This window comes from Muscardinus avellanarius (assembly GCF_963383645.1).
Source record: "Muscardinus avellanarius genome assembly, chromosome: 16".
NCBI classification, from domain to species: domain Eukaryota; kingdom Metazoa; phylum Chordata; class Mammalia; order Rodentia; family Gliridae; genus Muscardinus; species Muscardinus avellanarius.
The window spans coordinates 9,435,960-9,448,691 of record NC_137802.1 but is presented as its reverse complement, the minus strand read 5'-3'; the positions used below and the strand labels follow the sequence as shown (position 1 = coordinate 9,448,691).

The 12,732-nt window shown below is 44.5% G+C and overlaps 1 protein-coding gene across 1 annotated transcript in view; it reads left to right on the top strand.

Moving 5' to 3' along the window:
• Positions 1–12,732, top strand: part of COX10 (cytochrome c oxidase assembly factor heme A:farnesyltransferase COX10) — a gene marked incomplete at both ends in the record, with an annotated part of 126,498 nt that overhangs the window by 24,615 nt on the left and 89,151 nt on the right. Inside the window, one exon of the mRNA XM_080713937.1 lies at positions 6,346–6,470. Within this exon, the coding sequence (XP_080570063.1) occupies positions 6,346–6,470 (125 nt within the window). The remainder of the gene's footprint in view (positions 1–6,345; positions 6,471–12,732) is intronic.

Here is a 12,732-nt window from a genome sequence, read left to right as displayed (position 1 = left end):
ACTTTTGAAGAGCAGTGTTTTTGAGGTTTCTAAAATGTGAAAACACTTTTTAAGGTCCTTCACAAATACAAGTTTTGTTTTCCTCGTTAGCAGTTTTAGGCCTTAAAGATTACTGTCTGGTCATGGAGTGTTTCGCTGTCTCTAAAGTCCTTTAGGAGCTGCGCTGCAATATAAAGTCCAAATTTTGTGGCCAGAAAAATGATCGAGAATTCTAGGAAAATTTTTTTTTTCTTTTTTGTGGGAATTGAAGCCAGGGGCATTCTACCTCTGTCTGAGCTCTCCCCAGCCCTATGTTTTATTCTTTATTTTGAAACTGGGCCTCACTAAATAGCTGAGGTTGGCCGCAAACCTGAGATCCCTCTGTCTCAGCCTCCTAAGTCCTAGGATAACAAGCATGCACCACCACACCCGACTTAAGGAATTATATCCACTCTTAGCCAGGCGTGAGGATACAGGCTTGTGATCTCTCTCAGTACTTGGGGGGCTGAGACAGGAGGATTGCAGGTTTGAGACCAGCTTCATCAACTCAGGGAGGCCCTCTGTAACTCAATAAGGCCCTTTTTCAAAATAAAAAAATAATAATGAAATAGGACTGGGATGTAGCTCAGAGGTAGAATGACCCTTGTTTCATCCCCAGTACCACAAAAATCAAAAACAAAGAAACAAACAAAACATACCACTCATTAAGCCCTATTTATCAAGCACAGTGCTAAGTGCTTTTGATGTAGTGAACACGATTGTGTCTCTAGAAGGTATCCTGCAGAGTGGACAGGTGTCTGCAAGTCAAGCAAAGGTTCATGTGTGGGATACTTTACTCGGAGGAGACTCGGGGGATGGCTGCGTGCGCGTAGGGAAGTGTTACGCTAAGAAAATAAAAGTGAGTTCGTGCCGCTCCAGAAGACAGAAGTTGCATGCACAGGTAGTATTTCAAGGAAGCTGACTTTGCTTTACAGGTGGAGAATTGTGGAGGAGCTAGAGCTCTTGGACTTGCTCAGGGAGAAGGAAGTTCCTGTCGCCAAATTCAGAGATAGCATACATTGAAATGCTGTAAAAGGGCTCTTATATCAGGTTGGAATCGTTGACCCTGATTCTCTTGCATCTTAGCATTTTGCTATTCTTTTATTTACTGAGGTATATTTGGCTCTTTTGCTGTCGCTGCACATTATCTATTCAGTAGGGAAGCCCTGCATTACCACCTTTAGAATACTTACTGAACCCTGTTCACAGCGTCCCCATCCAGCACGGGCCTTCCTTCCTGCCTTCCTGCCTAGCATGCTGTAAGTGGTTCTTTGGGTAAATTTTCCTCCCCTCCAATCAGTCCGCTGTGTTGCTGAGAGACTAGTCTTCTTCAATGCCACCCTTATTACAGTACTAGCTACTTTTCTATTGCTGCAAAACAAATGACCACAAACTCAAAAGCCTGAAACAAAGAGGTACTGTTTTGCCATTTCTGTAAATCAGAAGTCAGGGCCTGGGGGGCTGGAGTCTGCTCAGGGTCTCACGGGGCTGAAATCAAGGTGTTGGGTGGGCTTATCATTCTCATCTGGAGCCCGAGGTCCCCTTCTGAGCTCACTGGTGGTTAGCAGAATCCGTTTCTTGGCAGCCCCAGCACTGAGGGCCCTATTTTCCTTCTAGCTGTTGCTCTGAGCTAGGGACCACCTGTAATGCTTGGGCATGTGACTCTCACAGGCCTTTCTCAACAGGGATGCTCGCTTTCCTCCAGGCCAAACAAGGGCTGTTTGTGAGCGTTCCAAAACATATTTTTGTTAACTATAGGCAACATAGATAGGAATTTCTCCCTGGAGAAGGCAGGCAGAGAAGACTATATTTGGTGAGTCCTGTTATTGATGGAACCTGAGTAAAAGTGACCCTGGTTAGTTCTGGGTCAGGCCACTGGTGGCGAAGAGGCTGACAGATGGTGTGCTGGGAGTGAGCCTCCTACCAGGGCTGCCTCTCGTGAAGGCTGCTGCTGACGTCCACTGACTGCCTTTTATAAGGAGGCTCGGGGTTCTTTGGCTGACCTCTCGGCAGGCAGTGGAGATGAGCTGAGCTCTGTGGGGTGAGAATGTTACTACTTCTCCTGGGGCTCCCAAAGGCATTGCTGGGCCTGCGGTGCTAGGCCTTGGGGTCCGTATTGGATAGGCCATGCTTCGTTGACAGCATTGATTTCATGTTTATTTGTGAAGGGACAGAATATGAGGTTACCAAATAAAATATAATTTCAAGAGTTATTAATGAAAGAATATATTACATTCACTTTTAATGAGATCCTGGTGTTGCAAAATGATTCCATGTAATGAATCCCAGGAAATCAATGAAAAGTTTAATTACAGCAGTGGCAGTGTTGTATGAGAATATTGCTTTGGTCAATTTTCCTTGTACAGTTTATCAATCCTCTGCCTTTCTCTTTTAAATTAATTGCATTGATGAAGTAAATATACTCTCTGTTAGCTTTTGATCCTCTTTGGAAATGTGTTACAAAATTCAGATTTCCTCCATTAAAATAACAATAATGATCACTTTGTATGCATTTACCATTTACAGTTTGTACATTTTAGAATTGGGTAGTATTTTACTGTATACATTTAATCATTGTTGCTTCTTCCTAAAACTGTTCATTTTTTGGTCAGTTTCTTATAAACACTTTCTGTGCCTTCTAAACTCCTCAGGAGACGCAGGAGGCAGAAATCTAATGTGTTCTTCTGTATTGTTCACCACCCCCCACGCTGTCAGATAAATTAGAAAGAGCAAGATGGTGAGGCGCTTCTTCCTCCATACTGGTTTCCTTTCATGTAACTACGTAAACATTTTCAACTTAGAACAAAGGGAATTGTTTTAAGCATTTTTATTTTTGACAGCTCAGTGGTTATAGGACTTTCTTGTCCACTTTGATGATAATTGCTTTTTTACAACTTATATTTAAAGCACACTACAAAAAGTTGATCTGGATATTTAGAGATGTCTCCAGTAGTTCTTTGTTTGGGTGATCCCAGATTTTACTGCTTATATATTGAGAAGGTTATAGTGGATTTTCTTTTAACCACAGATGTTTATGGGTAACCCAGAGCCTAAAAAACATAGTCAGCCATTATTTTGGTTGATTTGTTCTCTGGATAGAAGCAATTTAGTTAGCTTAATTTTAAGACAGAAAACTCCACGGTCTCTTTTCCCTCGAATTCTGCTGCTGATATCCTCAGCCTTTCTTCCTGCCTGGTCGAGTTCTTCTGGTGCGACTGGCTGGGGTTACAGATCGTCCTCTAGCCCTGGCTTGTCCTCACTCTGCAGTGTGTGAGGGGCAGCGTAGCCCATCTGGACGGCCGTGGACTTAGGCAAAAGCGTGCCTCTCGCTGTTGATACCAGCCTGTCCACGAGCCTTTGCAACTTACGGTTTGATTGCTTAAAAACAAACAAGCCAAACAAGAGCTAAAGCGCCTCCTCACAGAGAGGTGCTACTTGAATAATCCTAAAGGGAGCATTGTCACTTTCCCTAAAAAGTGATGCCCTTCTTCCTGCCGTTGAAGGTGCAGGGAAACCTAGACGGGCTGCACAGCAAAGGTGCTTCTGTCCTTGCTGCACACTGCTAACTCGCCCCTGAAACCACTGTTTTCAAAGCCTGGGCTCACCATGGCTTTTATTTTTGAGGGGGGTGGCATAAGTGGCCACAGAATTACAAACGTTTCTTTTAGAATTGCTTCCTATGAAATACGAAGTCTATCTTTGAGTGCTGCTCCTGCTCCGTGAGGTTGTTAGCTGAGGTTAGGTACCTCGAGTGCTGTGGGTGACTTATAGTACTGCACGTGGCCCAGGCCGACTGTCCCCCATGTGGGGAGGGCACAGACCCTGCTTTCTGGCCGGAAGGCCCCTTGCCTCAGCCATCTCTCCTGGGCCTGTGTCTCTCTGGCTTCTCATCCGACTCCTCTTTGCTTTCGGCTCCTCATCCTCTGCTTGTAAACGTTATCCAAACCTGCATCCTTACCCCTGAACCTTGGATCTCTGCTTGCTTGTACACGTCTTCGCTTTCCTAGAGGTAAATCTTCCCCTGGGAGATCCCCACGTACAGCCCATTTGGGCCTTCAGCATTAGAGGAATGACCTCCGGCCCCCATCCATGTCTTTACAGACTCCTCGCTTGCAGGATGCCATAGCGCGGATCCTGAGTGTCCAGGACATGCCTGTGCGTTAGAGGCTTGTCCCCGAGTGGGAGTGTTGGGAGGCCGGGGGGCCTTTGAAGAGAGGGGTCTTGTGAGAGGTCTTAGGATCATTCAAGCTGTGTCCTTGATGGGATGTGGAATCCCAGTCCCCTCCATTTCATTTTTCTCTCTTGTGTCCTGGCCAGGAGGTGAATATAAAAATCAAAAGAACTAACTCCTCAGCTGGGTATTCTGCAAGCTGGCAGCCACCGCCCCTTCTCCTCTTCCTCCGGTAAATGTCGCTCTGTGCCTGGATGGAGCTGGCCCTGAAACTATAGCAGGGAACAACGCGGGCAGGGCATATGCCCCGTGAAGAGCCAGCGCGGCTAGTGTGGGAGGAAGTGGAAGGACGATCTGAATGAGGATGGAACGGGTGGCCTGCTCTAGAGATGACCAGGAATGTCCTCCCTCTGCAGAGCGTGTTAGGTGAGATCCCAGGGGGGAGGAGGAGCCAGCTCGGAAAGAGGCAGAGAAGCAAGAGTATGAGGAGGCTGAGACAAGAAAGGGCTGCCCGTGCTCCCCAGGGGACATCAGGAGGCGTTTTCAGTGGACAGGGCTGAGAAGGGAGGGTGCTCCCACATTCCCCTGGGCGGAGGTTTCTCATGGGGAAAGCCACCTCAGCAGGTTTCTGGCCCCTTCACATGCCCCGAGACCAAAGGCAGCCCTCAGGATGGGAGAGTGTGGTGAGCCGAGGAGAGGGCAGATGTACTGATTACACTGCCGTCCACGTGTAGGGTCCAGAGGCTTTCTGGGTTTTTTTTGTTTTTGTTTTTGTTTTTGTTTTTTTGCCATACTTGAGATGGAACCCAGGGGCATTCAACTTTTAAGTGAAACAGTGTCTCACTGAGTTGCAGAGGGCTTCGCTAAGTAGCTGAGGCTGTCCATGAACCGTGATCCTCCGGTCTCAGCCTCCCGAATGCTGGGATGACAAGCGTGCACCACCATGCCCGGCTTCCAGAGGCTTCCTAAGGGGTGAAGTGGTACAGTCTGTTCACCTTTCAAAGCCACTGCTCTGGGGAGAGGCAGGGTGGAGGGAAGGAGGCGGGTTAGGGAGGAGGCGCTCAGCCCTGCTGACATGTGGGCCAGAAACCTGCTGAGGGGGCTTTCCCCATGGGAAACCTCTGCCCAGGGGAATGTGGGAGCACCCTCCCTTCTCAGCTCTGTCCACTGAAAATACCTCCAGATGTCCCCTGGGGAACAACCCCCCCCCACCCCGAGAACCCCTGGTGGCAGTTGTTGAGGGGCTTCAGACACGCTGTTAGATGTGAAAGACTTGATTTCGCAGTGAATGGGAGACAGGGGCTGAGAAAGGACTGCTGCTTCCTAGATAGACATCGTGCATCCCTCATCCTCTTGGCGTGGTCTCCCCTGCCCTCCTGCCTGAATCGGGGTATCTATTGGCCTGTAGTGTCGCTAACCCACCACTCTCACTTCCTGTCTCTCCGTCCCTTGCTGAAGGCCCAACTTCAACACCATCTTGAAGCTTTCCTGGACTACATCAGTGGTGAACTGTTTCCCAGGGAATTCCTGCTGCCCCCAACCCATGCCCCTCCCAGATACTTTCTGGCCCAGTCAGCTTTCATAAACCCCAGGAAGGAAGCCCTAGGGCCTTCTCAGGTGGAGCAGCCTTGGTGGGTGCTTGCTGGATGGGGCTTGATTGACCTCTATACCCTGCACTTCAGTCAGTTTCTGTCGGTGGCCTGGAGGATTGACATCTCCCTGATGCCAGGACTGCTGTGAGCAAGCCCTCTGCTAGGCTAGTCTGGAGTCCGTCACACAAGAGGACCTTACTGTTGGCCACCATGCGCCATGGCTGTTGCTTGTCCATCAGGTCGCCCACAAGCACGTGGGAGAGCTGGGTCGGCTCCCTACAGTGCCTGGCATGGCGCTGATCATGAGTTTGGTGTTCCCTGAAAGTTGGCTGATTAAGAAGCCTGTGATCTCGTCTTTTTTACTCTGGGGTACTTTTTTCTATAAGATACACATGTAGTGTTTTTAATCAGAAAAATGTGGGTTTTTTTTTTTTAATGAAAGAAGATGAGCCCGTGGATGGTATTGTTCGGGCTCTGAGTGGGTTTGCGTGGAGGATGGCCTGTTCTCTTTGTTTGCAGTTGGGAGTCGTGCTCGTAACGCCGCGTCTCTGTCTCTGTTCGCAGCTCTCGTGGTGAGCACCACTTCAGCCGGTTTCGCGTTGGCTCCAGGACCTTTCGACTGGCCCTGCTTCCTGCTGGCCTCGCTCGGAACTGGCCTTGCCTCCTGTGCCGCCAACTCCATCAACCAGGTCAGCTCCTCACCTCTCAGCCACAGTATGGCACTGTCACTTCTTCCTGGATGGTGGCATTGAAACGTTCCCAAATCCCATACATCAGTGGAGCGGCACCGTGACCTTGGAACAGATATGTCCTATCAAGTCTGTGGGTTATATAACTGGTTTGTCTTTTCTTTTGAGGCAGATGGTTTTCCTATAGGCTCAGGTGAGCAAGCAGTAAAATCTAAGCTTCAAATGACCGAGATTCCTGGGATAAGAGTATTCTAGAGCTTTCCTAAACTTTCTCTTCTCTGTGGTATCTTTATCTGGTTCAGGCACATGAACTCACGTGCTGTTCTTTCTCGTATGATTTCTTTGCACTTTAAACCATCACCAAATCAAGCAATATATTTTAATGGAATATCTCCAGCTATTAAAAATTAATCAGAGCCGGGCATGGTGGCACACGTTTGTAATCCCAGCATTCGGGAGGCTGAGACCGGAAGATTGCAGTTCCCAGACAGCCTCAGCTACTTAGTGAGGCCCTCTGCAACTTAGTGAGACCCGGTTTCAAAATAAAGAATAAAAAATAGGGCTGGGGGTGTAGCTCGGAGGTCAAATGCCCCTGGGTTCCATCCCCAGACCTGCAAAAAAAAAAAAAAAAAAAATTAACCAGTAGTTCAGTACTGCGGTTAACTTGGCATATGGAATCAGATAGTATAAAATTAATTAGATTAATATTTTTAATGAGTCACCCCCACTATTTGAGTATCTGAGTAATCCTCTACAATAGGCTTTTCTTCTCCCTGGTCACTGTGGTGTACCATAATGTTGTGGCTTTTTCTTTTCTTTTATTTTCTCTTCACTATAGTGAAAAGCTCTTGGCTAAAACTTCAGGAAAATCGTTTACATCACTAGAACACCCAAGAGGAGTTGGCACAGGTCTTAAATAGGACTTCAGCTCACAAGCACGAAGACAGCTTGGCTAAGTGGGTTCATAAGTAGCTCGTCTGCAAAATATGGGAATTTAATTTAATAATGTCTAAAATCATTGTGTTTCTGTAAAGTATCATCAGCTATTTGGAAATGGTTTCTTTATTTCAAATAAGGATTTCTTGTCGTTACTGGTATTATTTTCATGTCACAAAAATCTTACAGTGAGGTTCAAATTGTTCTACCGTTTATGATTATTTTAGTAAAGTGGATTTATTTGTTACTTTTGATTTTTTTTTTTTTTTTTAGTTTTTAAAAATGATTACCTCTACCTAGTTACATCTAGGTTAGGAGAATAATCCAGGGCTGCTGTCTACTTTCTAGCCACCTTTTTATAAATTTAGAAGCTGCATTTAATCTTGATATACTAAGTGCTGTCTCCTGTTTAAATTTTAGAGATTTGCAGAAAATGTTTAAAATAAAAATGTAGAGCGGCTGAGACAGGAGAATTACAGGTTTGTGACCAGCCTCAGCAACCTCCACAACTTAGTGAAGACTGTTTCAAAACAAAAATAAAAAGGGTTGGAGATGCAGTTTGGAGGTAGAATGCCTCTTGGTTTAATCCCCAGTACCACAAAATAAAATAAGCAAATAAGTAAAAAAATAAAATAAAATAGAAGTGTAGGAATTCAGAAGGAATAAAAAGTAACTAAAAACCATCAAATGGTTCAGAAACCCCAAATATTGGAGCCACTTTTTTTCCCTCACAGCCTCACTCTTCCACGAAAACATAGCTCAGTAATTTTTCAGGGAAGAAAGAAAAAAACTGTCAGTGAATAGCAAAAATTTCTTATCTGGAGGGAACAAACAAAGTGATATACATTTAGGCAGAAATCGGCAGGGACTGAGCGCAGATCAAGGTTTCAGACATTTAAAAAGGTTGACATGCTTCGTCGGCCCCTTGGCTTTATACTTTGTGGAAGGATCTTTGCCGTGGGAATGCAGGGGGTTCAGTACATTTGAAAACTGCTCGGGAAAGCCACAGAATACATAATGGGATTCTTTCTGGTACCGACAAATTGCAGTGTCTGCCTCTGCTATTAATATTCCCCCGTGTTCAGCCTGCGGCCTTGCCCTGCACGGCCTTGCGCGGCCGTCCCGCCTCCCTGCGTGTAGCCCAGTGTCTGAGTGATGCTGGCTCCTCCTCAGCGCGCTCTGTGCGCACTCGCTTCCTCACCTCACCCCCAGCACACCCCTTTCTCCTGGCCGACTTCCCCTCCTGCTTCATTGGGGAACAACACTTTAATTTTTCTTTTTTTTGGGGTGGTACCGGGGTTCCTGGAAGCCCATCTACCTCCGGGCTACACTCCCAGACCTATTTTATTTTTGGAAACCGGGTATCTTATGCCAACACAGCTGGCTTCGAACCTGCGCGATCCTCCTGTCTCCGCCTCCCCAGCGCCAGGGTTACAAGCCTGTGCCACCACGCCCGGTGCCACTTTAAATTTTTTCAACTATTCCCAGCATGGTAGAATTCCAGTGTTACTGTTCCAGTATTAATCCCCTTCCCAAATAATACTATTCGCTTTGACAGCGTGTTAGAAATATTTTCATTCCAGTAATATTAGACACTCATAAATTGGAAATAAAAGAATGAAAGACCATTGTCCTCGGCACTTTCAATTAGTATAAACTGGACAAAGAACACTAGGCAATAGATTTAACTATAGTTTTGAATAGCTGGTGGGTAGACATTATTTTTAGCAAGAAGGAAGAATTTAGTGTTTTCTGTTAGAAAACTGGAATTCACATTGAAGAAGGCATCTCTCTGGGGTCTATGTAAAAGTTCTTTAGCTTCTAATAGAATTCTATGGGTGAAAAAATTCCCTTCGCTCATGTTTATAAAAAATTCAAAGAACATTTTATATATGTACATATATATATATAATTTTATAGACTTTATTTAAGCTGTTATTCATTTAGTACGGTTTCTTCTTTGTATCCAACTTCTGTGATCTCCCTCTGTGAAAGCAGGAAAAAAAATAAGGCTTTGAAAAGCAATTCTTACATTTGTTTTTAGGAGAGAAAATGAGATTCAGCTTCTGATTTATGAACTAGTGACTAGCGCATAAAGAGATACGTATAAGAAACCACGAACACTGAAATGTAAAAATAAATTACATACATGTTTTGTAATGCATATATATGTCTATGTGTGTATATATTTCATTGGAAACCATGGTGTGGCTTTAAAGCGGGCATGCCTTCAAAGGATGAAAGCAGTCCCTGAAATGTTTTTAATTTAACAGCTGAGAGATAAAATGCTGTGGATGGCTTTGACTCCTCAGATCTTGAGGCCCAAGTGGCAAATGACACAGCAGAGTAAGCTCAGTAGAATGAACTGAGAATTATCAAGACGACGATTATCAGGCTTTGGTGGGGTTATTCTGAGTGCCTGCCGTCGCGGGGAGCAGTTGGCCGCCGTTGAGCTGCTCTTGCTTACCTGTGTATGTGGCCTCCCCCTTAGCTGAGCTTCTGCTTTCCGGGCGTCAGCTCCCCATCCTCAGCTGCACTTCAGAAATAGTCAGCAGAGAACTCCAGAAATAAGCAATTCATGGGTTTTTGAGAAACATTTCTTATAACGTTTCTTATAATAAAATGTTTCTTATAACATATTGTTATAATCAACTAGAATATTCATAAATTTATGATATGAATATTATGTAATTATCTATTATAATCTCTTACTGTGCCTAATTTGTAAATTAATGTTTATCACAGATTTGTATTTACAAAAGAAAATGCAATATACATAGGGTTTAGTCCTGTGTAAGTTCTCAGATGTCAGCTGGGGGGTCTTGGAAAATACATCTTGGAGATGTGAGCCTTGTACATAAGTGGTTTTTCTTTTGTTTTTGTTTTTTGTTATTGTTGGGTTTTTTTGCTTGTTTGTTTTTTTGTTTTTGGTGGCACTGGAGGTAAAACCCAGAGGCTTTCTACCTCCAGGCTATACTCCCAGACCTATTTTATAGTTTATTTGGAAACTAAGTTGCTGAGAGCCTCACTCAGTAGCTGAGGCTGGCTTCAAACCTGTGCCATCCTCCTATCTCAGCCTCCCAAGTGCAGGGATTACAATCATGTGCTACCACGCAGGGCTTTGTACATAAGTTTTAAAGACAGGTTATGTCAATGAATGTATATGTTTGTAAATACATTTCTATAGGATACATTGTGTGTGTGTGTGTGTGTGTGTGTGTGTGTGTGTGTGTGTGTGATGGAACCCAGGAGCATTCTACCTCCAAACTACACCTCCAGCCCTATTTTTTATTCTTATTTTTTGAAACTGGGTCTCACTGAGTTGCAAAGGACCTTACTAAGTAGCTGAGGCTGTCCTTGAACCGCGATCCTCCCATTTCAGCCTCCCAAATGCCGGGATTACAAGCGTGCGCCAACAAGCCTGGCTCTCTAAGATACATTCTAATGATGACATGATATTGCATTTGATGGTTGCGACTCAGCTTTCTCAGCCAACTCTCAATTGTTGGCAATCTTTTGCTTCCGTAAGTAACACTGCACGCATTTCCAGTTGGTTTTAAAGGACAAATTACTAGAAGTGAAATTCCTAGGAGGAAGGCTACCAGCCAAGACACATGAAACTGGTTTAGCTTTAGAATGTATGATCCTAACAAGATAATTAATTTCTTACATTCATACAGTGCTACAGAGTTTACGGAACATGTTTACATAAATTATAACCCTGTGAGGTAGGTGGCATTAGTTCCATTTCTATTTCTCAAGTATTTTGTTCTGCCACTTAATTACTTCCATTAAAAGGCAACATTTCAAAATTTATTACGCAGATAATGTTTTTGTTGCTCATATAGATAAGCAAAAATAGCAGTTGGCAATTTTTATTTTTCCACTGTACCGGGCTTCTCTGTGTTATGTATATCAGAGTTACAGCAGAAAACAACCCCAAACTCCTGCCAGCCATGTAGGTGCATTTGTTAACATTTTAGCTTATATTAGTCCAGACTTGTCTCGCCTACATGTTTCTTCACATATATAATATACACATATACAAATTTCTCATAAAAATGCTCCCTATAACATTTATAGTTTATCTCTATTTTTCCTATAAAAGTATATGTGGCCATCCTTTCATGTCAGTATTTTGTATAGCACTTTAAGAGCCACATATAACATATCTTGGTTTGTTTAATCAGCTTTTCCTTGTTTGACATTTTAGGGATCCCCCCCCCTTTTTTTTTTTTTTTTTTTTTTTTTTTTTTTTTTTTTTTTTTTGCCCATGTGAGCAATGCCGAGCTGAAATTCTTAGAGCTTAAATCCTTCACTGGTCCTTAAATATTTCTTTGAAAGCGTCCTGAAGGCATTTGGTTATGTCCAAATATAGGTCATTTTCAAAATAAAAGGTTCACATTTAATAAAGATGTATACCTTAAGTGCAGCTAAATGCCTTCCCAACTGTTTGTTTGTTTGTTTGTTTGTTTGTTTGAAATCCACGTGTAATTCTACTTGGCAGTGTGTGAAAGTGCTCATCACCCACACTGGACATTCCAAAAACTTGGCCGAGTTTATAGGTAACATCAGCAACGTCCTTTAAATTCCAGCTGGGTTTTTACGCCTGTGTTTACGCAGTATAGTCTCACCTCGTAATGTGGCTCATGGCGATGGGGCGTGCGTGCGCACCGCAGTGGGTGAGCTGTTCTGATTTTTCTATTGGCCGCCTCTTCTAGTGCTTCTTGGCCGTTTTGTGCTGCCTTTTGCCAGCCAGTTTTGCTATGTGAATGCTTGCCTTTTGTCTAGACGCTCTTGCTTTCTGGAGATGGGATTATTAACCCTGTCACATAAGGTCGAGCATTTTCTGCTGTCCCTTTGTTGTTATTTTCTATTTTTTTCTGTCGTGCAGCTGTCTCATAGGTTTACGCAGTGGACCTTTAAACTTTTAACACAGGGTTTTCCAGCCTCAGTGCCCGCAACAGTCTAGACTCGCTCATCTTGTTGTGGGGGACTGTCCCGTGCTCCCCGGGGTGCTCCCCAGTGTCCCCAGCGTCTGCTCTCTGAGTTGGAGTGACATCCCTTCCCCCAGTCGTGACCCACCTTCAGACATGGCCAGATAGCCCCTGGGGACCAAAGTCACCCCCAGTTTCACTCCAAGATCTTGACCTGGGATCCTGGCTGCAGTTGGTACCTCAGGCGGTCCCTGGCTCACCTTTCTTCTTGTGTAACTACCATGGATAGCTGGGCTGATCAGATATCCTCTCCGTCCCCGGACACTTGGTGTAACTGTAAAGCAAGCCCCGTTCACTCTGAAGTGCTTCAGACTGAGTAGGGGATCGTG